The 27634-nt window shown below is 44.2% G+C and overlaps 1 protein-coding gene across 1 annotated transcript; it reads right to left on the bottom strand.

The window, feature by feature from the left end:
• Nucleotides 1–884: 884 nt before the first annotated feature.
• Nucleotides 885–27634, bottom strand: MAL2 (mal, T cell differentiation protein 2). The gene is made up of 4 exons (XM_047073801.1): nucleotides 27503–27634; nucleotides 14214–14384; nucleotides 3783–3938; nucleotides 885–956 (listed from the first exon to the last, which is right to left on the bottom strand). Exons 1-4 carry the CDS (start codon nucleotides 27632–27634, stop codon nucleotides 885–887), a joined length of 531 nt encoding a protein of 176 aa, XP_046929757.1.

Genomic DNA, 27634 nt, shown 5'->3' with positions numbered 1-27634 from the left:
GACCCTTGGTCAGATTAGGCCACTAGGATTTAGTTCATAAATTACTTTTTCTTGTATCCAAGACTCTGCTTGAATTAGCTTGAGCAACCATCCACCACCTCAAGGGTAAGCACTTGACCATCAACACAAAGGTGATATGATTATTGCATAATGAGGCTAAATATTATGTGGCTTATCTAGTTTTATAGCTTTCAGGATCAGTTCAATAAAATACATAACATAGAACTAAGGTTTTACACCAGAGGTCGGCAAACCGTAACTCACAGCCCACAGGCCAAATCCAGCTTGCTGCCTGTCTTTGAGAATAAAGTTTTGTTGGAACCCAGGCACGCTCATTCACTGATGTGTGGTCTATGGCTGCTTTCACAAAGTAACAGCAAGGCTGAGTCGCTGCAACACAGACTGTATGGCCCACAAAGCCTAAAATATTTACCATCTGGACTTTTACAGAAAAATGGTGCCAATCTCTGTTTTACGCTAAAAAGACAGAATTCAGTGGGAAGACTATTTAAAATGTGTCTTTTTTCTTTTTATGAAATTTTAGTTACCTAGTAAAATCAAGGTTTAGGTGACTCAATAACCAAACAAAAGATATACCTCTTTTTCATGAACAATATCGGTATATTTTATGGATATAAGGGAAAATTTTCTTAAAAAAGGAAAGAGGCAGATGTAAAATTAAAGGCCACTTCTCTGTTTATCATCATAATAAAATTAAAATTCCATCCATGCAATGAACCAAAACTTGTCTTTAGGTGCTCTCTCTATATAAACAAGTTGCTTTTGGAATGTTATTACATTTGGACAAAATGGTATCCAAATTGATCAGACACGTAACGTAGACAAATGAAACCAACACATAGACTGTTAGTTTCTCAGGAGTGTCACGGTCGCCATCTTCGCAACGCCAGACCCAAACTGCAACCATAACAGGCTGTCGTCACAAAGGCAAAAATCTAAGAAAAAGGAAACAAAAGCTCACATCAGATTTATAACACTGACTTTAATTTTAGAAAAACCTACTCATTCCAAGGAACAACTTATCTGAAGACTGAAGTACCTAAAGATACTTCAACACTTACGGAAATGGTTTATATTCATTCATCTTTTTGATGATTGTACTACCATCTAATCCCCTCACATCATTAACCCTTCCTTTCAACATTCTAGCCCCTAATAATGTTTTCGTTTGTGGACAGGCCTAGCTTTAACGTTTGTTCACACGCTGGACTCACTTGTTAAGTATTTATGAAACTCTCAATACTGTATTCAAAAATTCGCTGCGAGGTGTCTATTCATACAGTGATCTCATGGCCAAGAAAAGTGCAAGTATGAGAACTGGAGGATATATAAAATCCTACCGGTGACAGTGGAAAGGGATTTTAGAAGTAATCAAAGAAAACACATAGAAATGAATCAACAGATTCATTTGGCGTGGGAGATACTTCTGAAACCCGCACTGAACTCTGAATTACTGTCCTTACTATTTGACAAGGATTTCTTTAGCAACAGCTACGTGTACATCAGTGCATTTCGTGCATATAAACAAACCGTAGCTATTCTCCTCATCCTTTTTGAATTCATGATCCATAGAAAACTATAAGACAAAGCAATTAAATGTGATAAAACATTAAGACTTAGTGCAGCAATCCTTTACCAGAAAACTCCAGCTCTGAGAGGGAATATCGGATTCACCTACAGAACGTGACCATTCTCTAATTGCCATTCTGCTATTCTCCCCAGCCGCCTTCTGCTGGTTGTCTCTCTGATGCATCTCTAATCTAGACATCGTCTACTGAATGAGAATGACCACTGTTGATATCTATTGTTAACAAAAACGAATTTTCCTCTCTCAGGTATATTGAAATAAAAAATAAAGTGAGGGACTCAATATAGTGTTACAAAAGAACAAATCATACATTTAGGTATGATTAAAACTCAGAAACTAAAGGTTTACTCCTATGAGAACATATGGATGCGCTGCTATGTAATGTAGAAGGAAAGCATGTAGAGGTTTACTAAGGCAGTTTCCCTTAGGCACAGAGAGAGGGAAGGATAACAGGGACAAAGTCACAGAAGAGCGTCAGCCACAATGGAATCACAACATGGCAACACTGAAAACTGGGCTCCTGGGACGAAGGAACGTTAGTGAGAAATTAATGACATGGATCATCAAGTCCTTGAGCACCTGCTACTCTTATGAAAGTAGGATCTTAAGGCAACTATAAATAGACCAATTTGGTGCTAGTACAAGGATCTGGCAGGTAGTGCGAAGACAGCCTGCAGCACTAAAAAGGAGGGGACGGAAGTAGTAAAGGAAAATTCTGTGAGAATTGAGGACGAATAGGAAGGACACCTGGTAGGAAAAAAGTCAACTCCAAGGCCCTGAACTTTTCTTCACTTCATAAAATTGTTAAAAGTCCAGTGGCTTTCTAGCTGTGGTCTTTGGTAATAAGGATCTCACGAAAGTGCCTCAGAGATGCTGAGGCCGACAGAGGTGGCTTAAGACAAGGAAGGACGTGTTCTCCCAATCCAACTAGAGCATCTGTGCTCTTGCCTTCTATATTCATTGGGTTTTCAGTAAGGTTTCATTAAATGAGACAGTTTCATTTCCTATAAAAGAAAGTATAAAAACACTGATCTAAACTATAAGCCTGTCAAAGCTGGAGCCATGCTCCTTTCTGCTGCAATCTATAATCAGTCTAATCATTGGAGATGCTCAATGAATTCTGACAAATTGTAACAGAGGCTTGAGAACCCAGGGGATGATAGGAGGTCTTAGAATCATCACAGCTCTCCCCTTTGAAACCCAGACTCTAGACCTGTGCTGTTCAATAGGACGGCCACCGCCACATGTGGCTGTTCAAATTGAAGTGTAAATTAATTAAAATGAATGGATTAATTGGATTAATTAGTGGCCACTATATCAAATAGTGCATACACAGAACATTTCTACCATTTTAGTAAGTGCTGCCGGACAGCGCTGCTCCAGAGAGATTTTAATGACCACATGGGGAGTCCTGGGATGTCTGTATGTGCTGTCTGCATAGAAGAGTAAAACTTGAGCGTCACTAACTTGCTATATAGTCATATTAAATATCGGCACATTTCAGGGAGTAAGTTGGATTTCTGGCATTTTCAAGATTATAAAAACAGAAATAATATGTCTTCAAATTCCCCATATCAACACAAAACAACAAACTCACTTAAGTATTATGAATTAAGGAAGATAAAAAAAAATCAAAATATTTCTCCACGGCACGTATTTCATCTGTCATCTATCGTACTGGCTGGCGTATTCACCCCCTCACTCACGGGGACTTTCCCCAGTGGCAGGAACTGCACCTTGTTCATCCCTGTCCCCAAAACCCAGCAAATTACCTACCTCGTGCTAGGCTCTCCATAAATATTCACTGAATTGAAAGGAATTACAATTATAATTAAGATGAATTACCATGTCTGGAGTTACAGGAAGTAAAAAGCACAAGGAATTCTTTTCACAAGGTAGACTTGGTTGTTGTACCATACCAGCCACAACCACGGACTGGCTGTCATCTTACACGAACGTCAGCCTCTGTGCTTCAATGTCATTGTCTACAACATGAGGGGTAACAGCAGTACTTTGCCCAGCAGGTTATTACATAGATACTTAGCTAGTATATGTTTAATGCCAATGGCTATTATTAGAGAAAACTACTGCTGCCTGAGGAGCTTCTGGGAGACCATGACAGCGAACGCAGGGCAGGGGTGGGTGCTGGTAACCGGGACTCCTCGACACTCACTGTGGCTGCTACGTTTATGTTATACTGGTTATCACTCAAGAGTGGCTGCACAGCCGTGGTCACATTGCAATGCAGGTCATGCAGGGATGTGGCTGCTGCCTCCAGTAAAAAGGCTCCAAAGTAGAAGACGAACACGGTAAAATGATACGCAAAATCCTGAAAGAGGAAAAAAAAAAGACAGCTACAATTAAAAGTAGTACTTTTTTCCCCCCTGTTCCTTATTTCAGTTGATGAGGTTTAGGTTCAGGAAGGTTAGAACATGTAGTCAATCCTTCACCATACTCACCACTTGCTTTGGCTGCTTGAGCAACGTCAAGCTATCAAAATCCAAAGGAAAATCAACCGACTCACCGTAATCGGTAGTGGCAAACCTTCTGCTACACTGAATTTTCCAGTAAAATATGTAATTTCAGCATAGAGTAAGGTGCCACAGAGATCAATATTAACATAAAAAAGGAATAACGTATGCTGTTCCTAAAATTCAAGTAAAACAACATTTAAATTACACCTTGTTTGAAGCATCTGGGTGGCTCAGTCCGTTAAGCATCCGACTCTTGGTTTTGGCTCAGGTCATGATCTCATGGTGTGTGAGTTTGAGTCCCCAACCGGGCTCTGTGCTGACAGTGCAGAGCCTGCTTGGCATTCTCTCTCCCTCTCTCTCTCTCTCTGTCCCTCCCGCACTCACGCACACACTCTCTCTCTCAAAATAAATGATAAACTTAAAAAAATTACACCTTGTTCTTATAGTTACTAGATAATATTACTGTAGTACATTATACAGTTATGTAATAATATACACACATTTATAATTAAGTCTTTTATTTCTGAGCAATTATGATTTTCATCCACGAGACTGTCACCTCATACACTGAAAAATGCAGACGACCTATGACATCACAGAATTTAATAACGTATCTCCTGATATTCTAAAAAAGCAAATATTATATCATAGGCTTCTACAAAAAGTACAGGAACTTCTCATACAAAAGTTAACTGTCATCAGGTGATTTCGTATATTGCTGGCATTGTGAGGCACGACTCTACTGGAATTCACATCGTCTTACGTGAACTGATGACATCCATCGACACACTGCTGTGTGTGTCTGTCAGCAGCTCCCAGATACCAGGTACTTTACACTCATTATCATCCATCCTTACAACTACCATTTATTATTCCCATTTTGCAAACAAGTAATTTTTTGTTTTTTTAATTAACTAAATGTTCTTTAAAAACAATTTTTTTTAATGTTTATTTATTTTTTAGAGAGAGAGAGACAGAGACAGACAGACCGCGCATAAGCAGGGGCGGGGCAGAGAGAGAGGGAGACACAGAATCCGAAGCAGGCTCCAGGCTCTGAGTTGTCAGCACAGAGACTGACATGGCACTCGAACCCTCGAACTGTGAGATCATGACCCAAGCCCAAGTCTGATGCTCAACCATCTGAGCCATCCAGGCACCCCTAATTAAATAACTGTTCTAAAATCATACAAAGATGAACTTCTGAAAGGAGAACTCAAAGCCACATAAGTCTGTCTGGTTCCAAAGTCCACTTTCTTCCCTCTATCACATGGTCTATTACTGATACAGCAACGTTACAGAGAAAGAACACAGCTCTGCCTTTGTAAATGCCCATTCAGCGAACAAAATTATCCATAGGAATTGTTCTTACCCTGCCTAGAATAATAAGGAAAAGTTAACTCATCAGGAGTGAGAATTAAAGGTACACGCTAAAAATTCTTTCTACTGAACACCTAATTCATAAGCTAACTGACCAGTGCCTTCAAAAGTTTTAAGAACAGTGTTACATACTGACCATGTGTTTAGTCCAGAGGAGAAATGCTCAGATATATGTAGTTATTCAACAATGTTAATTGATGAAAGTCCACATGTGACTACTTTTAGGGATTAAAAATAGTAGAGCTGGATCTCAATTAGTAACAAAGATTGAGAGGATATGTTTGAGATCATTAGGCACTCAACTAATTTACTGCGGTGGATCCTCAGGAGCAGCTCACGTTACCTTGAAGAGGTGAGGAGTTTGGTGACATGGCCTGCCACTCTTGGTCCGATGCGGCCTTCATCATCTTCACCAACCTCATCTCCTGCCACCCTCACATCTCTGAATATCGGCCACTTCGGCCTCAAGGTGGTGGCCTTTGGTGCTAGGAAGCACTCTATGCCTCAAGGCTGATGCTCCTTACACACAGTATTGTGTGGCTGGAGAGACTCTTCCCACAACCAATTACCACTTGCACCCTTCCCCGCCTCCCACCAACTTCCTATTCTTGTCTAATTTTACCTTCTCCCTCCTTTTCAGGAGTATCAGAATCGACCTGTGGTGTCCAACCCTTTTCCTTCCCTCTTCATCTTTCATGGTGTTAACCATCCAGTAAACTTCGTGCACTCCTAACTCTGTTTGGCTTAGGCCATGCTGTCCAGCTACCCATATTATTCTAGGGCCACATGTACCCTAAGGTGTTGGAGGAAAAGAATTGAATTCATGGCAACACTGGAGAGAAAATCACCACGCAGGCGCTTGGAGTTCTAGAGTCAGGCAGGTAACCTGCAGTAAGGGGTTACATGTCCTTGTAAAGCAAGTTGCTCCTGATGTTCTATGGGGCCCACGTGGAGAAGGAGCATTTTGACTTGAGACACCAAGGACTAAGTATTCAGAACGTCCCACCATGAACAGAATTCTGTCAAAACTACCACCCAGTAAGTCAAACAGGTCAACAGCAATCCTTAAGATGGGGTGGCACATCAGAGATCAATCTGAGCCGGGCTAGAGGGCACATCAGGTGCTAGCCTGAACCCCCAATCACCTACCACAATGGAACTGTCCCCCTTCCTCACTCACTTGTGGCCACATGAAGGAGGGGTTCCCTTATGTCTAGCTGAAGGAGAAAGAAAACACCTGCGCTTCTTTATGGTGGCATGATTCGTGGCTGCAAGGTGACAAGGGACAGTGGCTGTATCATATGTGCACTGTAGCCACAGTCAGGGTTGGCTTTGAAAGACAGTGGTTAGGGAATATTTTCCTAATGGGTTGAACTGTGAATGGTGCATTATGCCATGTACTTTGTTTGGAAAACAAAGTGGCCCAGAGTGAGGATATACAGAGACTCATGGTCAGTGGTAATGGTCAGGGCCCTGGGAGAATAAAAGACTGAAAGTTCTGAGACAAGGAAGTACGGAGCAGGGAGATGGACATATGGGATTTGGTGTGAAGTGCGATCTGTCTGTCACATGGTGATGCCCACCAGCAGCATCCAGGCATGGAATGACACACAGAAAAATGGCCCAGCCAGTTGATGCAAGCCAGGCTTTGTCACCAGCCACCTGATTACTGGCATTATGGGCCCAAGAGCAGAATGACCATAGTTGGGAGAAGGAGGCTATGTAACGCCCAGTAGCATTGACTTCCAATCGCCAAAGCTGATTTAGTTACTGCCTCTTCTGAATGTTGAACCTGCCAACAGCAGAGACTAACTGAGACTTTGATATAGCACAATCCTTACCTGGTAGCAAATTGATGAAACTGGGCTCCTAGCTTCCTGGAAGGCATATGGTTTATTCTCATAAATCAAACACTCATTTTGAGTTTGTATTAGCTATTCCTTTCCTGAAAGCCTCAGCCACCACCGCTATACAGGGACTTACAGAATGCCTGATTCACAGGCATCTACTCAACAGAGCATGTGACCAAATGACCAACTTCTCAGCACAGGAAGAGTGGGAATGGGCCCATGACCATGAGTTGTATCATAGTGCACCATTTAGAAGCTGCTGGCCTGAGAGCATGACGGAATGACTGGCTAAAGGCACAGTTTGCAGAACGTGTGGCCATCTTTTGGGATGCGGTAGGTATAGGGCACATGAGTTTTCTACATGGTGTTATATCCCCACTGAAAGAATGGGAAACGAGGGGTAGAAGCAGGAATTTCTCCACTTACTATTACTCCCAATAACCTGATGACTTTGTGATTGCTGCCCCTGCGACTCCGAGCTCTGCATGTCCAGAGGCCCTGGTCCCCCAAAGGGTATACTCCTGCTGGAGGATACAGCAAGGGTCCCACTGAGCTATAAGCTATGCTGCCTGCCTGTGAATTTGGGGAACAAAAGGCAAGAGAAGGAATCACCATCCTGACAAGGGTAGCTTGCCCGTATCATCAAGGGAAGGGAAGGCTGCAGATACATAGGAGGGCAGTGCATGTGGAACTCAGGTGATCTTGCTCTTGGAACTCTCATGCCCGGTTGGGACTAAAAATGGACAGCTGCAGCAAAACAAGGATATGGTTACCAGGGGCTCAGCCACCCTCAGGAAGGAGGGTTTGGATGACACCGCCAGGTAAACCACCGAGACCAGCAGACCTGAGTGTCGAGCAAGGGCAGTAAGACGGCTCGTGGAGGAGGGAGATGATGGGCACCGGTTGTGGCCCTGAGACCAATGCCAGTTAGAGGGGCTGTGCTTTGTCCATCTGGCCTAAGTGCTCACTCAGGAAGAGAACCTTGGAGGAGCAGTTCCTCCGACACAGAGAAGTGGGTCCACCGGTGCAAGAAGTGGACAGTAGCCTCTGTAATCACGCACTGCACGCACTCCCCGTTAAGAACGAACCTGGCATTAGCTGACAGCTCCGGCTTCAGTGGGTTGGGGACCTACTGCTGTGTTTCAGCCAATGCCACATTCCTCCCGGCAGCCCCCAGCTAATGATGCTCCAGTGGGGATGCTGGGTGCCTGGCCACTTTTGCCCAATACAAGACTTTTGAAGGAAGGACTGTGCTCTTCAGCTTCTCATTAATTTGGCCAAGACTGCCAATCTACATCCCACGCTAAGACTTTCCTGCTTTATCCTACTTCCTTGCCCATTACCTTTGACAGGTGTTATCTCTTCCCCTCCTTCTAAAAAAAAAAAAGAAAAAAAATTCTTGCACTTTTAAATCCATCTTACAGTCTGCTTCCCAGTGGACCCGAGATGACAGATATGTTCTTCTAGTACCCTGAGCATTCCCTGCTTGGCCATTAACATCATTTTGATTAATGCATCAATCGTGTAATCATTTCTTTAATGCCACTGCCTGCTACAACAAACTCTGAGAGCCACTGCAGGCCTGTCTTGTTCACCACTCTATTGCTAGGGTCTAGGATAGGGCCAGATACATATTAGGTGCTCAGTAAAGATCCCCCGCCACTGGATTTGGCCATCCTCGTCATCTTATTCCAACTCTTGTTCTGTGTGGAATGTGTGCAAGAAGGTCTTCCACACATTTTGCTCGTTCTGGACAACGCAGATTGTTTATGTAAAACCAGTGGTTCTCAAAGGTAAGCATGCCTCAGAATCATCCGAAAAACTTGTTAAAACACAAACTATGGGGCCCCACCTTCTGAGTTCCTGACTCAGTAGGTCTGGGTAGGATGGGAGAGTTTACATTCTACCAAGTTCCCAGGTTGACGCTGCTGCGGCTGGTCAGGGACCACCCTTTGGGAACCACCTGTCCTGAGTCCTTGGCACGTCCCCATCAGCAGATGGCCCCATCCTCTTTGAGTCTCCTTTGCATACCCTTGCTCTCCTGCCAAACTTTCCAATATTCATACACCCCAGAGTGCCGCCCACTTGTCTTCACCTTTTGCTCAGGTAAATGGCCTCAAGCATAGCTTGATTTTTTTCAGCAACAAATGACACCCCCCCCCCCATATTCTTATCTTAAGCCCATGTTTTGCTCCACACTTCAAGGTGAAATTTTTACTAGTTAAAAAAAAAGCTACATTATAAATAGGGGAATCCTGGTTTCTGCAACGGCAGCGTGAAAAGGGGTGATGGCCACACAGAGCCTCAGCTTTCTCATCTGAAAAAATGAGAAAATGGTGTCCCATAGGAATCGACCTAAAGATCAAATAAGTAAATGAAGTGTCAGGACAGAAAATACAGATCAAGACATTCACAGTATTAAGTGATGTCCATAATGGGCAAATGTGGGTCAATTGTGTTGGGGGAATAAAGTGAATTTGTTTAATTGTACAGGACTTCTTTTTGTAGCTTTTATTTTCCTAAAATATATCTTTCCTTCACACCCCTCCTCTCCAAAAGTGGAAAATAAGTATGGTATCCCTTGTTTAAAGTTAGACAGAATGGTGTTATTTCCTCTACACACACACACACACACGCGCACACACACACAGAGTACAGAAAAACCATTTCAAAATGAAAACCTGCTTCTTTTCTCAGAATAGGGCAAGTTTTTCACATTTAATATAGGTTATTACATATATTACATATTATATTTTTATTTCATCATTTATACCGAAGCTAGAAAGCTTGGGGAAAAATACTGAGGACATCTACCACCACAGATGTTAACTCAATCTCATGATCAACAGCAGTTAGAAGCTACGAATATTTTAGTCAATATCCCACAACAAATACTTTTAGAAAATAAATTCTTCATCAAAATGTATTTCTGCTTCCTTTGTGCATTGTATGCAGGTAGCATTAAACTGTCACCACTGGGGGAAATGATTATCTTTTGAGCAGTTAATGTCTAACAGTTCCAGAACACAGCAATTAAAAGTTGTTACCATCTGGTGGCAACTCCCACAGTACGTTTGGCTCAAAACTCTTTCTGGCTAGGAGTACACAACATAGGTTACGAAACCCACCAAAAGCAGCCATGTGGTCAAAAAATGACTGATTATGTAGAAAATCACACAAGAGGAGAAACAAAAGGGGCCCTCTGGAAACATGGCAAGTGTTTAAGTCTGCTCCTTGAAGGCGTGAGCCAGGTCTTGTAAAACGTGGCTGCCGTCACCAGGCTGCGCAGTGACCCCGCTGCACCGTGTGCTGTGTGTGGCCACCACCGTTCGCTCCCTCAGAGTGGACGGCCGCAGCTAAGAAAACCACAGGATACACTCTGCAGGGGACCATGCAACAGACTGGGAGGTCTTCCAATTTCAACGGCCTCTTCCATAAAGTGGTTTAATTAGGAAAAACAAAAAACCAAAAAACCAAAACCCACTCTTACATTTTATTGCCCAAACAACAGATATAACGTTACAGCTCGGGGGGAGGAACACAAGTTTAGGAAACCTAATACATTTATAAGAATATTAACAACGTACTCAATATCAAAAATTAGACTCAATATAAACAAAAGGAAAACAGATGTTTACAAGTATTTCATGGTTTGTTTCCCTCTTTCTCCCCTCCCCACCCCCATCCCATATGTTCATCTATTTTGTTTCTTAAATTCCACATATGAGTGAAATCATACGGGATTTGTCATTCTCTGACTTCTCTCACTTACCATAATACACACTAGCTCCATCCATGCTGTTGCAAATGGCAAGATTTCATTCTTTCTGAAGGCTGAGTAATATTCCTTTGTGTATATATACCACCTTTTCTTTACCCTTTCATCAGCTGATGGACATTTGGGCTGTTTATATAGTTTGGCTATTGTTGACAATGCTGCTCTAAACATCAGAGTGCATACCCCTTTGAATCTGTATTTTTGTATCCTTTGGGTTAAATACCTAGTAGTGCAATTCTGGATCATAGGGTAGTCTATTTTTAACTTTTTGAGGAACTTCCATACTATTCCCCAGAGTGGCTGTACCAGTTTGAATTCCCAACAACAGTGCAAGAGAGCTCCCCTTTCTCCACATCCTTGCCAACACCTGTTATTTTCTGTATTGTTAATGTTAGCCATTCTGACAGGTGGGAGGTGGTACCTCATCGTGGTTTTGGTTTGTATTTCCCTGATGATGAGTGATGTTGAGCATCTTTTCATGTGTCTGTCAGCCATCCAGAGGTCTTCTTTGGAAAACTTTCTATTCATGTCTTCTGTCCTTTTCATATCTGGATTATTTGTTTTTTTGGACTAGATGGGTGATGGGTATTAGGAGGGCACTAGTTATGATGAGCCGGGGTGTTGTATGCAAGTGATGAATCACTGAATTCTACTCCTGAAACCAATATTGTACTATATGTTAACTAACTAGAATCTGAATAAAATTTGAAAATAAATTAAATAAATGAAAAAAAGATTGTATGTCTAATAAAACCAGGAGTGATGTTGGCAAAACATTTAAAGATTGGTACAGCATGTGCATCAACCAGTTAGAAGGAACGCTGGGCAGTGCAGGCTCCTGGAGACTCACTACCTTTCCAGGCATTAACCTTTTAGTTGCTGAGCTACTCGGCAGTCCGGGAAAGTCCCAGAGGAAGGGCCAGGATGATGGGGAGCACAGCACTGGGGAAGAGGTAGCAGGGTGGCGGCAGTGACTGTATTAGCTAGGACTGAAGGCTATACTGGTACATGGTGGCCAAACACCATCTTTGAACCTAATACTAAAAGAGGCTGCTGCTGTACCAATGTTAGGTATAGATGGTTCATTCATACATTATTACAGGAAAGCCAGGCAATTAGGGAGAGGAGATTGAGTGTCTATCTATAACTTAGACTGATATTTCTGATCTTCATCACTTGACCATTTATTAGAAATATTTTCTCATCATTAATGAGAAATCAAGGCAAAAATGTAGGAACACACTGCAGCAGCAACCTCAGAAACAGGACTTCCTGTGTGTGTGTGTGTGTGTGTGTGTGTGTGTGTGTGTGAGAGAGAGAGAGAGAGAGAGAGAGAGAGAGAGACACAGAGAGACAGAGAGAGACAGAGAGAGAGAATGAGAATATGTTTTTTTCTTAAGTCTTTATTTAAATTCCAGTTAGTTAACATACGGTATAACATTAGTTTCAGGTGTACAATTTAGTAATTCAACAGAAGGGCTTTTATTTATTTTTATTTCTTCTTCTTCTTCTTCTTCTTCTTCCTCTTTTTACCATTTATTTATTTTTGAGAGACACAGCATGAGTGGAAGGGGCAGAGATAGAGGGAGACACAGGACGTGAAGTAGGCTCCAGGCTCTGAGGTGTCAGCACAGAGCCTGACGTGGGGCTCGAACACACAAACCATGAGATCATGACCTGAGCCGAATTCGGATGCTTAACCGACTAAACCACCAAGGCATCCCTCAACAGAAGGGCTTTTAAAGTTTCAAACTGCAAGCCTTGTGTATTTATGGAATTATGACAATTGCTGATCACTTACTATAAATCACAAAGCTGATGAGCGCTTTAGAATGCATTCATGCCATTATTCCTTAACGGCATCTAAGGGAGGTAGGTATCATTATTACCATTTTTTTTTCAACGTTTTTATTTATTTTTGGGACAGAGAGAGACAGAGCATGAACGGGGGAGGGGCAGAGAGAGAGGGAGACACAGAATCAGAAACAGGCTCCAGGCTCCGAGCCATCCGCCCAGAGCCTGACGTGGGGCTCAAACTCACGGACCGCGAGATCGTGACCTGGCTGAAGTCGGAAGCTTAACCGACTGCGCCACCCAGGCGCCCCTCATTATTACCATTTTACAGAGGAAGAAATTGAAAGCCAAAGAGGTTCAATATTTTGCCCAAGGCTACATAGTTATTAAGCAAACCAGACTTAAGTTCAAAGCCTGTGCAGGATTATAACCACTGTACCACACTTCCTCCTTAACTTTTTACACTAACCATTTGCCCCTGGGCTGGGTTAATGGGCAGCCACATTCACTAGACTTCACTGCTAGTAACATTTGGGATGATGGTTCTTCTAAGACTCTGTAACAAACAACATTTTTTTAATATGCCTAGCCTCTGTCCTAAAGCTGATGAATACAATGTTACCATACTTGAAAGGAACAATATAAGCCTGATTTAAGGCTTGATTTAAATTTCTAACTACCAACGGATTGGAATTCAAACCTCCACTGGCCATTATGAAATAGTCCCAGAGAATGAATAAGCATAAGCATGAAAAAGGACCCCTATGTTATATGGGAAAAGGGAAAGTAAGTGGATCCAATTTAATGGTGTCATAATTTTTAAAGTTATGTTGATTGTAAATTCATCTCTTAAAATTGACCAATTCTTAATAATTTAGGACAGGAATTAAAAATAAATACAAACTATCCCCTTTTGTAAGTATTTAGAGAAGAGAATATATCGCTCCTTGTTTTCTGAAAAGGATATATATATTTAATATCTGAAGCAGAAATCAATGGAAAATTTCAAGATGTATGTCATAGCATCCATCCCCCAAAAGCATCTCTTCGATAGTTCAATAACTGTAATGCAATTCATTTACTGTACGAAACAAAAGAGTCTTTGAGTAAAGGTCACCTAACTCATAAAGGAGTAACAGATTGCTCGGCTCTATTGACAGAAATTTCACAAAGAGGGACCCTGCTGTCCAGCAAGGCACTAGCACAGCAGACCCGGTGGTCAGACCTCTCTCTCTCACTGGGGATCGAAGAGGGGATCAGGCATTTCAGGACAGAATAAGATATTTATACGTCTCTCTCATTTTCCTGAAATAGACTTAAAAATCCCTTACCAGGAAGTTCCAGTTGGCATCAATCTGAGTCACCATGCCAGAGAGGAACACGCCCAGGAAGAGGAGGGAAAAGATAAAAGCCGTCACGGACACGAACATGACCCATCCTTGTAGCAGAGGTAGAGGAACGTTGGAGGAGGCAACCAGAATCCAGACGAGTCCCCCGAACAGCTGAAGGAAGAAAGAAAGATGTCACAGGAGTGGGCAACAGAACTGAACGTCCATGCTTACACCTCTACCTCTACCTTTGTTTCCCCCCAGACCCCTGTACACGTGCTGCAAGCCCCCTACACAGACACCTGCTTTCCTCAAGGGCAAGGCCAGAGCTTCCATGCACAGGTCTGACCTGCAGCCACACCTGTTTCTGCACCTGCCTCCGTGTTGGATGCTCATCCTCAGTCCATGAACAGACACAGAACTCTTGCATCACCTAAAAACATCTTCCTTTGACCCCGTGGCCTTTCTAACTATTTACTCTTCAGTCAACCATTTTTGCAAATTCATCTGTGCCTGGTCCTCACCTCCTATCCTTGCTGTGACTCTTCACACCTCTGGCTTCCGCTCTTACCACTTCTCAGAGAGTTTACTAGCACAGATCAGCCATGACTTTCTAACCTGTCAGCGCTAGTGGCCACGTGTCCGTCCTTATCATGGCCTATTTGAACATGTGAGATTATTGCCCATCTGTCGAGTAAAAGCCGCAGCTGCTGTACGTGGTAGTGAACAAGGTCTACCTGATTTTTGATACTCTTCTGCGTGCTGGGCACAGACCTAATATTCAGTAAGTAGCTGCTGCCTGTCAGGGACTGTTCCAGATGCTGGGAATAAGATGGTCAACAAGCTACACCTGGTCTCCGCCAGGAGACCTGGCCTCTTACAGGAAAGAGACAAGTAAGTGTGTAAAATGCTGTTTCACACCTGTCACAATTGGGCAAATACTGGGCACTGCAGGTTCACCGAGTGAGGGCTCTAAAAATCCAGAGCTGAAAAGACAGGAAATACGCCCCAGTAGCAGCAACCCAAAAGACAAAGCTAGGGAGTGTAGAGGTGGGAGGAGAAGGCTGTTTCCTGCTGGAGATGAGCCCTGACTTGGGAGTGGGGGGGATGGGGGGTGGGGAGCTGAGGGGCAGAGCCCAGCACTACAGGGGCAGCAGGGACCACATGGGGGGGTGGCCACAGGCGAGGGCTGGATGCTGAGCTGAAGGGTCCTGCGTTCTCCCAAAGGCAATGGGAGGCCACAGAATGCCTGAGCAGGAGTGAGCACCATCTAACATGTATTTAGATGCTTCTCTCTGGCCAGAGAGCGACAGGGTTGGAGAGGAATGGATGCAGGGCTGGGGGACCACAGAGGAGACTGTAAGCCACAGAGCACAGTCCAGACTCGGGCACGGAGGACAGAGGAAAGTGAGTGGATTAGACAGAAACTAGAATGTTTCCAGTTTCTAGTTTCATGCCCAGAAGTAGGCATGGTGGCAGGTAGGGAACATGCCAGCAAAAGAACAGATAACGAAGAAACCCAGGTTTCTGGTTTGGGCAACTAGGGGTGAGTGAGACATCATAGGAGGAGGAATGGTGTTGGGGTGAAGACGGCCAGTTTCACGAACCTAACCACAGCAATTCTCCTCTATGCTACTGCTAATAGAGGCTACCCGTCCTTTGCATGGCATTCCAGGCCCTTTATGCTCTAACCTGTCTTTCCCATCTTTGTCTCCTGCCACTAAGCCCCTCACATTTTATATTAAAGAAAAAAAATCCATAGTCCAAAGACAAAGCACTTTCACATTTGAGTGGCCTCACATATGCTGGCCGAGAATGTCATTCCCTCCCCATGAGTATTTGAGAAACTTCCACTCATAGCTCATCTTGAAGAGGACAACACCCCAAAGTCTTTCCTGAGTCCCACCCCATGCTCAGGTACCCTGTCCCCTGGGCAAGCTCCCTGTATGGATATGTTATACTGATGTAATTGTAATTGTAAATGTCCTGGCTTCCACGCCAACTGCACGATGAGACCTTCTTGGCAGCCAGCCGCCTTATAGGCCTCTGCATCCTAAGCCATTCATCCATCAACATAATGATCGCTTCCTAACTGTCAGTCAGGCACTGGGCTGGATTTGGTGACCCAAAAGCTGAGGCTGTACACCTGTTCTGAAGAAACCTATAGGCAAGTAGGAATCAGCACCCCCTCCCTCCCCCACCCCCCCCCCACCATATACATGGAAGTGATTTCATAGAAACATGTCTGTCTGGCAGGCAGAAGGCTCTCCCATATTTGTTTAGTAAAAAAAGCTCCAAGTTTCCAAGAACAGCTAGAGCTCCCCATATTAACAAACAGTAATCCCATGTATCTCGCTTAAGTGTGTAGATAATATCCAAATTGCACAAGTCGCTAAAAGTCAAAACCACAAGTTTAATTCAAGTTTCTCCACAAAGGCCAAGTCATACAATTCACTACCACTTTGAAACATATTTTTGAAAGCATAATGAATTATCACTTGAGTATGATAACTAAAGCACCAATCATTACATTTACAGTTGTGGTTTCTGGTATACCTGAAGTCCTGCTTTCAAATTAAAAAAAATAACAATAAACAAATTAACAATCAACCCACAAAGTTTTATGAAATAAATCTAAGTCATGAATACTAACGTACATTAAAAAATTTAACCACAAACTGATTAGTTGTTACGAAAGAAATAATGTTCCTGGTAAAAAGATTCTCTACTCTTTCATACTGTCTACTAAATATCCGAAGGTGATAAGATCTTCAAATTGTTTCCTTTATTCTCAGCATCCTCTTTCTGGTAACCTTTTCTTACTCTCCCACCACAAATAACTTATGTTACTTTAAATACTATTTAAGGAATATACATCACTAATAAATATCTATTCATTCAACCAGGGTAATAAAGAACCTGTTTATTAGGGGCAGGCAGATTCAGATATTAAAGCATAAATATATGCTACAGGGATTATGATAAATTTGACCCTCTGAAGAAGGGCTATATGATCCCCCAGAATTAGGCATAACATTTAATAAACCCAGACTGGATCTCAAACTAGTTGACCTCAAATCTACTGCCAGGTACTGCAGAAGAATACTCGGGGAAAAAAGACAAAAAGGCGAGGTTCTGTATCCTGGAGCTCTAGATTAGGGAGAAACAGACACCATCAAAGCTGATTCCGGAGCAGATTGTGGCGAGTGCTATAAAAAGAGCTCCATGCAGTGTGCTCTGAGAGGCTGGGAGAGGAGAGAAGAAATCTAATGGGAGGCATGGAGAAAGAGAGGCAGGGAGGCGGGTTTTGAAGCAGGCTTACAGAGCAGATCAGGGCTCTGACAGCAGATGCTGATGTGAAACAGTACAGATAAACCGTTCTTACTCAAAACCAGAGCCCTTCCAACACCTCAAAGGCTTGGGAAGGAAACCAAGCACTTACATGGAAAGAGAACAGATTCGCCTCCTCATTCGCGGTGTGTGTTGTGTGGGAAGGGGGCAGGAGAGGGAGGAAGGGGTGCGAATGCCCCTCCCCCACGTAAACATACTCCACATCCCAGGCTTGAAAAGTCTGTGAAATCCGGATTTAAGTCCTGCTCACCACGGTAGCTATGGGAGACACTGGAGGGACGGGTCAGAGAACGTAATTAAGCTCACTATAGAGTTCCACCTTCCTCACTGCACAGACTCACTTTGGCATATAGGTCACTAGGGCTCTGACACAGTTTTTTCTTCCTCACTTCATGACTTCCTTTCGCCAAAAGCTTCCCCTTCTCCTGAGCTTCCCAACCTGGCTGCAACTGTAACAACTCATCTTTTAATAATATTACCAATGCTCACTACACTCACCTCTTCTAATCCTGGGTGTTACTAAGCTGAGAGCATTTACCAGCCATACTGTAAATATTAGCATCCCTGTTTAGTAGAGGTGACTCTGGAGGGAGCCTTGATTGTAGAGGTGAAAAGCAGAGTCAAAAATGGTTAAAATCTGAGGGAGAACAGTTGATAAAGTATCGTAGCAACTGCACAGCATACACACTGCGAAGAAGGATGGGGTGCTGTGTCCGCCCACGTTTTCTCTTCTTGGATCTGAATCCACATTCTGACCTCTTGTCTATCACTGCCTTCCATCACTCTAGTGTCCTGAAAAGTCTGATAATTACACACAAAACTCCCCAGTGCACCACATTTTGACATTTCTTTCAGGAACAAAGCTGGGGTGCATGACTCTGTACCTCAAGCTCTAACAAAAAGACAACCAGACTTCCAGGTATGTTGCAAAGGCAAACATTTCCTAGAAGTAGGTGTCAGCCTTCCCCTGTGTCTCAGTTTCCCCTTCCCTTCTGCGCTCAAATTCAGGGGTCCCTGGCAGCCACCTGGAGTTTTCATGTCTGTGTCGAGTTGCAGTTGTTAAACTGCTACACATCCCTGAAACCACAGATCTCCTTTGTGGCTTCCCATGTGTTGACCACTTCAGCTTGGCTCCTGCAGCCCACGAGGGTGTGACTCGATTGAAGCCTTCCCATAAGAAAGTCGCGGACGTTTTCATCCGCCCATCACACTGAACTGAGCCCTCCGAGTTGGACTTGAAACGTGTTTTCACTAGAAACGGTGGATGGGTGAAAACCCGTAACCCCGCAGGAAAACAGGGTGTTGTGCCAGAAACAACTCTGGCCATCCTGGCTGTGCAATGACACACTTCGCGACTTTTCTCCTATTTGGATGGTTTCGTGTCTCGAAAGGATTCATTTTGCAAATAGCCTATGTCTTTTCAAATGTCACTTATTTCCTAATAGCATGCTTTTAAACATGCCCTCCAACATCTTAGCTGACAGTTTTCAAACCAATCTGACACCTTCACCTTAGTGCACTCTTATTATTGCACTAAGTAAACAGGCCAGTCCCTACTCTGACCTATTTTTAGTCAATGTTTGGAATGAGAACAGGGAAAGGTAAGTGAATCTGAAGGTAGGAAAGACTGGTTAGACTACCCCTAAGGAGAAATATTTAATTGTTTGGAACTTTCTGTATATAACAGAAAGTTTCCAATTTTCCTGCAATTTATATATTGAGCATTTCAGGGGCGCCTGGGTGGCTCAGTCGGTTAAGCGCCGACTTCGGCTCAGGTCATGATCTCGTGGTTTGTGAGTTCAAGCCCTGCATCGGGTTCTATGCTGACAGCTCAGAGCCTGGAGCCTCCTTCGGATTCTGTGTCTCCCTCTCTCTCTCTCTGCTCCTTCCCCATTTGTGCTCTGTCTCTCTCTCTCAAAAATAAACATTAAAAAAATTTATATATTGAGCATTTCATCACTGTAGCAGTGAGAATGAACCCACCGGCAAGCCTAGAGGAAAAAAAAAATGGTCTCTTAGTCTGGTTTATAGAGTCAGTTTGACTAAAGAGGTTGAAGCTAATGAGGATAAAAGAAATACTAGCCAGCATTTGTTGAATGCGTATGTTCCAAGAACTGCTCTAAGGGTTTTATTTGTGCCAACTTAATCCTCACAAACACTCAGAGATAATTACTATTATTACTCCCATTTTACAGATAAGTTGAAGCAGATAGCCATTAATAATTTGCCCTAAGTTACACAGTTAATAAATGTTAGAATGAGACTCGAACTGACACCTGGCTTCCAGAGCCTATGCTCTCGATACTATGCTATTGTGTCTCCCCCAAAGGGTTTCTACCCTTTTGCTATGGAGTCGCTTGGTGGATGTGGGAGTGCTGACTCCCTAAAGTCACATCCAGCTGGGTAAAGTGCACGTGCAGTTTTCTGAGGACACAACTTTCATCAGGATCACAAAGGAGTCTGTGCCCTCCAAAAGTTCAGAATATCGGGGCACTTGGCTGGCTCAGTCAGTTAAGGGTCCGACTCTTGACTTCAGCTCAGGTCATGATCTCACAGTTTTGTGGATTCAAGCCCTGCGTCAAGCTCCACGCATGAGCTTGAATTTCTCTCTCTCTCCCTCTCTCTTGGCCCTACCCCACTCATGCTCCCTCACTGTCTCTCTCAAAATAAATAAATAAACTTGGTTTAAACATGGTTAAAGAGTGTTTAGTATGTTGGGACTATTTATAGTCTAATGAATAGATGATCTACAGTTAGCTCTTTATACATAACCTGTATTCCAAGATTTTTTTTTTTTTTTTAACTGGGAACATACTTTGGTCAGCAGATAGATGTGCTTGCAAGGCAGCCCATAAGTATATAAATTCGTTCACCGTGGGACTGTAGTCAACTCCAAGCTCACCTTCTTCCCGGCACTGCTGCTTCCCCAGCCATCCTCGCCTGGCACTCCGGGCTCTGGTCTCTTACCCCCTGCACACGAGTTCATCACACTGGTTCATGCTTCTGCCTAGCATGCTGCCATCAAAGTCTTCTCTGGATAACTAAACTCTGGCAGCACGTCTTCCACATAGACTTCCCTGGCTGGATGCTACCACCTGGTCCTTCCATGGTTACTGATAGGTGTATCCTCTGTAGCACTGACATCTACTGGTTTGAAATCATGGGTTCATATGGCTGTTTGCCCACCGGATTGTGAGGTCAGAGTCGGCAGCATTGCCTTAAATATCTCTGTACGCTCAGAACCCAGGACAGTGCTTTCTACAGGAGACGTTCAACTGCATTCTCCCTGAAAGAAACGGAAACCAACCGGTATGTGTAATGAATGGTTCTAGAAGAAAATGATCCAGAAGTGCAGCCTGAGATGCTAAGAACACACTGCTGTCTGGAGCCTAGCTCATTCGCTGGTACATGGTGGGTGTTCAAAAATCGGCATGAAGTCTAGTGAAGCAGGAACATGTACTTCTCAATTTTTAAGTTATTATTGGCAACACCCACCCAGATCTTGTACTAGCAAGATCTCAGGAGGCGGGGATGGAAAGTTATGGGGAAGGTGGCAGCTTTTGCCAGTCTAGCTCATGACACTCCATTTTTACTCTTCTTCGAGCCTCAAATGTGTTCAATTCACCTATTCTCCTGCAACTGCGACTGGAACTCTTGACCAGGGTGGTGTTTATCTTGTGCCTTACCCGACCCCCTCCTGAGCCCTCCATCAATCCCCATCTGTTCTCTCACCATGCGGACATCCATCCAAACTGGTCCTGGCCCCGGACTAGCCCTGGTGCAGTTCTGATTCAGAGCTACAAGCTGGCAAGGTGTTTTTGTTTTAAATCAGAGAAAGGAGAACAAGACAAGTTCCGGGAAGCAATGGGAAATAGCATATACGGAAGGGGCCTAGGTACAAAACACACTAATGCAAAGGAAGTTTTGCTTTTTAGATTCACATTTGAAAATTTCAAAAATATGTTTGAGGAGGCTGGGAAGCATTTGTTACTACAGGCCTTTCCTCCCCATCTGCCCCAAATTTCCATTTCAATTTCTTAAGTAGCTGAGGCTACTTAAGGTCCTAAAATGGAAAGTGCATCTTTATAGGGGAGAAACAAATTCTGGCCCCTTTTTATTCTTACTTATAACTGCCCTTGATTTCTTTTTTTTTTTTTTTTAAATCCTCTTTTCCTGTTTGCAGGTAACTAGTTATTACCTAGGTTAAAAACGTTCATGCAGGTCAATGCCTTGATGTCAGCAAGGACCACACAGATCATTCATGCCTCTTTTCTTGCTTTTTACCTCCCTCCTTCTGAAAGCCATTATACAAAAGTTAAGAATGTCACATATGAAAGGACATGGCCCCTTTCATGTTAGAGAGGACACAGGAAATTCAGGTCAGACTGCAGATTCCTGGAGAAGAACCATGATGTTTTAAGAGTTGCTCAGGACATCTACCTCAAAGCTGCCCTTGTCCACTCCAGCCAGTTTCTCTAGAATATCTTCACACACCGTCCAGACCGTCCTCCAGATCAGATAGCATGGGTTAGGTGCTGCGCATGCACAATACTGTGTATGACAGCCCGGTCCCTGTCCTTGTCATTACGCAGTATTTTCTATGCGGACACATCCACGCAGACATGCCACGGCCACGGCTCCTACCACCACGTCCAACATTTCTGTAGGGCTCTGCAAAACCAATCTCCTGTCCTTGACCTTTTCCTCTGGAGCTCCAGGTGAAGAGTTTCAGGAAACTGATGTAACTTTTTCTGAGCTGTAGTTCTTCCTATTTTGTAAGGGGCTGCTAGTCAGGGCGAAGCAAGTGCCGAAAATAATCTTTGGCAAGGGCATCAGTTCCTTTTCTCTTATGCAGTTTTAAGGACTCTTTTCACACGGCTGGAGATTTCTAACCCAGAGGAAAAAGGAAAATCCTACTTAGAGAATTAAAACCCCCACAGAGAAGGAAACATACCCACAGAGAGCCCCTCTTCACCGCTGCAAACACACAATGTCCCTGTGCAACTCAAATCTATTTTCTGGGCAAGAAAAGAAAACCCTACACATCTGTTTATATGTTAGTATTATGTCAAAACTTCGGGTTGACAATAACCTGAAATCTCTTCCACAGGTTTCTCTGTGCACGCCTGCTCCAGAGCCCCTCCCTCCCCATCCTTTAACTTTTGTGCTCCTGCCGTAATTCCTCTGAGTTACATCTTAAAGTTTACCGTAGTTTCACTTCAGAACATGTCAAACTTTACATACTTGGTTGACCTTCTAAAGGTCAGATCTCTCTTCTTCTGTACTTCTGTCATTTGTCATTGTCATTATCCCTCATTCAAACCACTGACATAAGTCCCTTAACTGATCTGCCTTCAGCCTCTGTTTTATCAGCAAACTTCACCAAAGATTTTTTTGAATGTTTGTTTATTTTTGAGACGGGGTGGGGGATGAGTGGGGGAGGGGCAGAGAGAAAGGGGAACAGAGGATCTGAAGCTGGCTTTGTGCTGATGACAGACAGCCCCATGCAGGGCTCAAACTCAAGGACCATGAGATCATGATCTGAGCTGAAGCCAGACGTTTGACTGGACCAAGCCACGCAGGTGCCCGTACTCAAAGATTTCTAAAACACAAGTACGATCACATTTGCCCCTGGACTTCAGCAGCTCCCCATGTGATGCCTGGTCCAGTCACTTCTCAGCAAATCACAACTCGGGCCTTTTCTGCTCTTTCTCCTTCTTCTGCCACCTTCCCATGAGTCATGTAAAAAAAATAAAAAACCAGAGGCACCAGGGTGGCTCAGTCGGTTGGGCATCCGACTCTGACTTTGGCTCAGGTCATGATCTCGTGATTCATGGGTTCGAGCCCCGCATTGGGCTCTGTGCTGACAGCTCAGAGCCTGGAGCCTGCCTCAGATTCTGTGTCTCCTTCTCTTTCTCTCTGCTGCTCCCTTGCTGTCTCTCTCTCAAAAATAAACATTAAAAAAATTTAGAAAAGATAAAAAACAAAAACAAAAACAAACAGTTGCTGTAACTTTCGTGCCATGGTCTGTCTTGTCTCTAGGGTTTACACATGCCCTTGTTTCTACCTAGAATTCTCTTTCCCACTTTTCTTGTCTACTGAATGTCTACTCATCACTTAAGACTAAACTCCTGTGTCACCATCTCATGCGAGCTGCCTGGCTCGGACTCCCCAGTGGCCGGATGTGCTTTACCCCGTTTTTCAATAGTACTTTTCATGACCAATTTTATCACTTCAGACACTGGAATTCTTTCTTGACTGTATACTTCACTATACACGAATTTAAGGGCAGGAGCTATGTTAATTATCCTATTCCCAGGGCATAAAATAAGGCCTGATGCATAGCAGATTCTTAATTATTTGTTAGATGAGTGAAAGTTATTGGGACATCCACACCACTGCAGGTCAGAGCATGTGAATAAAGAAAAACGCTAGTGAATATCTTGGGGAATGTGGATAGTTTCCCAAACACCGAAACCATGCAACGCACTGAATTCAACATATTGACCTTTCTTCTTTTCCATGTTTAACTGTAACATCTGATCTATCTTGTGGATTATACAAGGTAAGCTCACTGAGGACAGGGACCTCAAGTATCTTGTTCGGCCCCATAGGACAGATGCTCTGACGTTCATTTTCTTATAAACAGACCTGCCTGGAAAACACTTTAGCTGTAGCTCACTCTCCATATTTACCTCGTCCCTGAATGGCAGTTATTTTTATGCAGATCATCTCAACTAGGTTAGATGTTTTTTCAGGTAAGGAAGGGTCTACCATCTTTTTTTTTCCCCCCCAGATGAGTGTCTTGCACTCAGTAGGTATTCAATCAGTACCTGACAAAAGACTTAGAAAACACTAAACCAGGAAACACTGAGAGAATTTGAAAATGTAACTTTGAAGGTGATGTTTTGCATCCTAAACTAAAAGACTTAGCATTGCAAAAATAACTTAGTATTACACTCTTCAAGGCAAGCATGCATTGGTAAGTATAGCTCAGGGCAAAAACATAGGAGCTGACAACCTAAATATCTGGGAGTGAACCACACATCTGGGAGTGGACCAAAAAACCATGCCACGTCTATGTGGTTGCAATATTCTCCACCTATGAAGCCAGTGCTATAAATTGCCTTACCTGGTGCCATTAGGCAGGCACTGTTTGCATCTTTTGAATTATCTCTCAATAAACGGCTTACACTTGAGAGATTATGCATGGATATAATAAGAGGGAATGAAAATGAATTCTTAATGTAAAATTTGAGAAAATTTATTATTGAAGTATAGTTGACATACAACGTTCTATTAGTTTCAGTGTATAACACAGTGACTTGACAATTCTATACATTACTGAGTACTCACCACAGTAAGTATAGGCACCATCTGTGACACTGAATTTTCTGAGCAAAGTTTCCAGTTAGTGTGAGAAGTGAACTCCAAGATCACAGTTTCATTAGCTTAGTCAGCTGCTGATAGCCCAGCCCACTTGTCAACTGCTGTTTTCCCACATAGAGCTTTAGATGGCAACAAGACGCAAAAAGAAAACTCACCAAGACAAATGCATTTGAACAGAAGGCCAAAATTGAGAAGGAGTTTGGGGATATCCAGAAACACTGGAAGAGGCCCCCAGAAAGGAGATCACCTGGAGTTTAGAACTGCTCCTAGCAAACTGTCACGTTTCATTCACAGGCAGAGGAATTTCTGAGGAGGAGCCGTGGGAGACGGAACACTTTAAAGCAACAAAAAAACTTGAAGAGATAAGGGGAACAGTCTGGATACTTCTTTGGGCCTGGGTCCCTGTTAGAATGGGGAGGGGTAGAAGCTCTGGCTTTGCATGAGGGCTGTCTTGTCCACAGAGCCCTGGTAAAGGCCGCCCTCGGGGGTTCCCAGCCATGTGTTCCCTAGACCCTCTGGGGAGCTTTTAGAAGAACCTAGCCGACTCAGGGCGCTCCCCCAGAGATTCTTATTTAATTAGTCTGGGCCAGCCACCGTATTTTTAAAAGCTGCCCAAGTAATTAAGTACAGCAGAGTTGAGAACTAACTCCTGGGCTAGATAAAGAGATATGGGGGCAGGGGAGAGAAAATAAATCACATCCACTTTTTTCCCACAGAATTAGGCAGTGTTTCCAAAAGTATGACAAGACCACAGATGGCCCTTGGCACAGTATTTGATGTGATGGCACGTGTTTGAGCCTTCTTTGCATATGTATGTATACAGGTCCCTATATACATACATGTATCCTTACATATCTTTACATGTATGCATACATGTATGCAAACGCGAAAGTATATATTTGAGTAAATATTAAAAAAATATACCCAGTATATCAAATTCGAGAATTCATGTATATTGTTGCTTAGGATGAGGCTAAAGTAGGTACTGAAGTTTAGAAAGTGAATCGAAGTGAACATTCTGTAAATCCTAGAACAGGTGGAATGCAGATATGGCAAAAACTTCTAAAAGCGATATGCAAATGAGTAGAGTTTGAGGAACATGGGACTAAAGCAGCCCAGAACTTATACAAGCTTTCTACCGTTCTAAGAGTGTCTCCCCCTCCTACACACACGCACACAACGGTGCCCGGGCCCAGTGCCATCCCCTCTCTACTCTCCTCACATGGATGCCCGCGCCTCATCCCAAGCATTCAGATGCTTCTGAACTGGGCTCAGACTCAAAACCAGCCTCTTCCAGCCTTGCAGTCACGATCCGATTACTGATGTCGTAGCCTGTAACTCACTTGTCTCCTTTTGCAGATTCAAATCTGAGCTAAACTTAACTTAGCACGCCTTAGCCACCTTCACACAATAGGGCAGAAAACCAATGTTCACAAGGCGTTCCGGCCCCACAAGCACAAAAGCGAAACCGAAGCGCCAAATCCAGGTTATGCAAACTCAGAGGAGGTGAGAAAAGAGAGATGAAAACTCCATAGGGAACAAACAACATCAGCCTACAGGAAGGGCAGGGACTGGCTAGCACTGCACTCTGGATCTGCCGTTCTCAGGGCATGATGTAACCTGGGGTTGCCCAATTTATGTTTGCACATTCCCCCTGGTCCACAAGGAGCTCCAAAAGCTTCCAACTCCACAAAATAGCTTTAAAAAGGTTTAAAAAAATCTCTAGCCCAATAAGGTGCACGGCAGGGCAGGTGACCTCACCTTCACCTAGGCCCAACAAAGTGGGCTGTGAAGTGTCGACTTGCACAGGTCGGCTAGGAAGCCAGTAGGCGCAAAGGCAGGCAGCGAGGAACTTGACAGCCACCTCTGTACCTCCCCCACCAACGCTCCAGCCACTCTCAGGCCCACTTTATTAGAAACTGCCAAGGGCACGGTTCACTTGACCTTTTTCCCTGCCCTGCCTCCAGAGCTCTGCTCCTTTCCCCAATCCAAAGGGCACTAACAATGGAAAGGGAAGGGGGTGGGTAGGCTCAGGTCTTAAGCCCGCCTTCTCTTCCTGGCACCTCCCGCCTCCGGCTTTTCACGTCGTGGCAGCCTTCAGGTCACTCAGTCATCGGCTACACCTTTGCACCACCCAACAAAATGGCAGGTTAGCAACAGGCGAGGCCCAGAGAGCCTACTACCCTTGCCCTAGCCAAGCGCGGCCCCTGGCCAAGCCACCGGGGGTCTTCCGCGGCGCCCCAAGCCCAAGCACCCTTCCCCTCTCAAAGACCCCAATCCTTGGCCCCGGCGCTGGGCCGTCTGCTCGCTCCTCGGGGCCATTTCTGTCGCCAGCGGGAGAGCAGGTGCCAGCGTAACAGGTGCCAGGCGAGAGGGCCCAGGTTCGGGCTGCTCTGGGCATGGAGAGGGCAGGACCCCGGGAGGGGCGCAGGTAAAGGCCACGTCGAATGCAAGGGAGCTGGGGCGCGGGCAGAGGGAGCCAGCCCCGGGAAGCAAGGATGCCGCTGCCGGTCCTCGCTCCCCGGGCGACGCGCCGAGGTTGCCCCACTTACAATCTCCAGGCAGACGAAGGCACCCGAGTAGGTCCGCAGGATGTCCGGGCCGGCGGGCAGGGTGATCCGGGGCGCCGGGAAGGACACGGCGGGGTTCGGGGGCGGCGGGACTGGCGCTCCGCCGGCCGACAT

The sequence above is a fragment of the Lynx rufus genome, unplaced genomic scaffold (genome assembly GCF_022079265.1).
Source record: "Lynx rufus isolate CCGP_SWC_20201006 ecotype Redwood Valley unplaced genomic scaffold, mLynRuf1.p SCAF_12, whole genome shotgun sequence".
Classification (NCBI taxonomy): Eukaryota; Metazoa; Chordata; class Mammalia; order Carnivora; family Felidae; genus Lynx; species Lynx rufus.
This window is presented reverse-complemented; position numbering and strand designations above follow the sequence as displayed.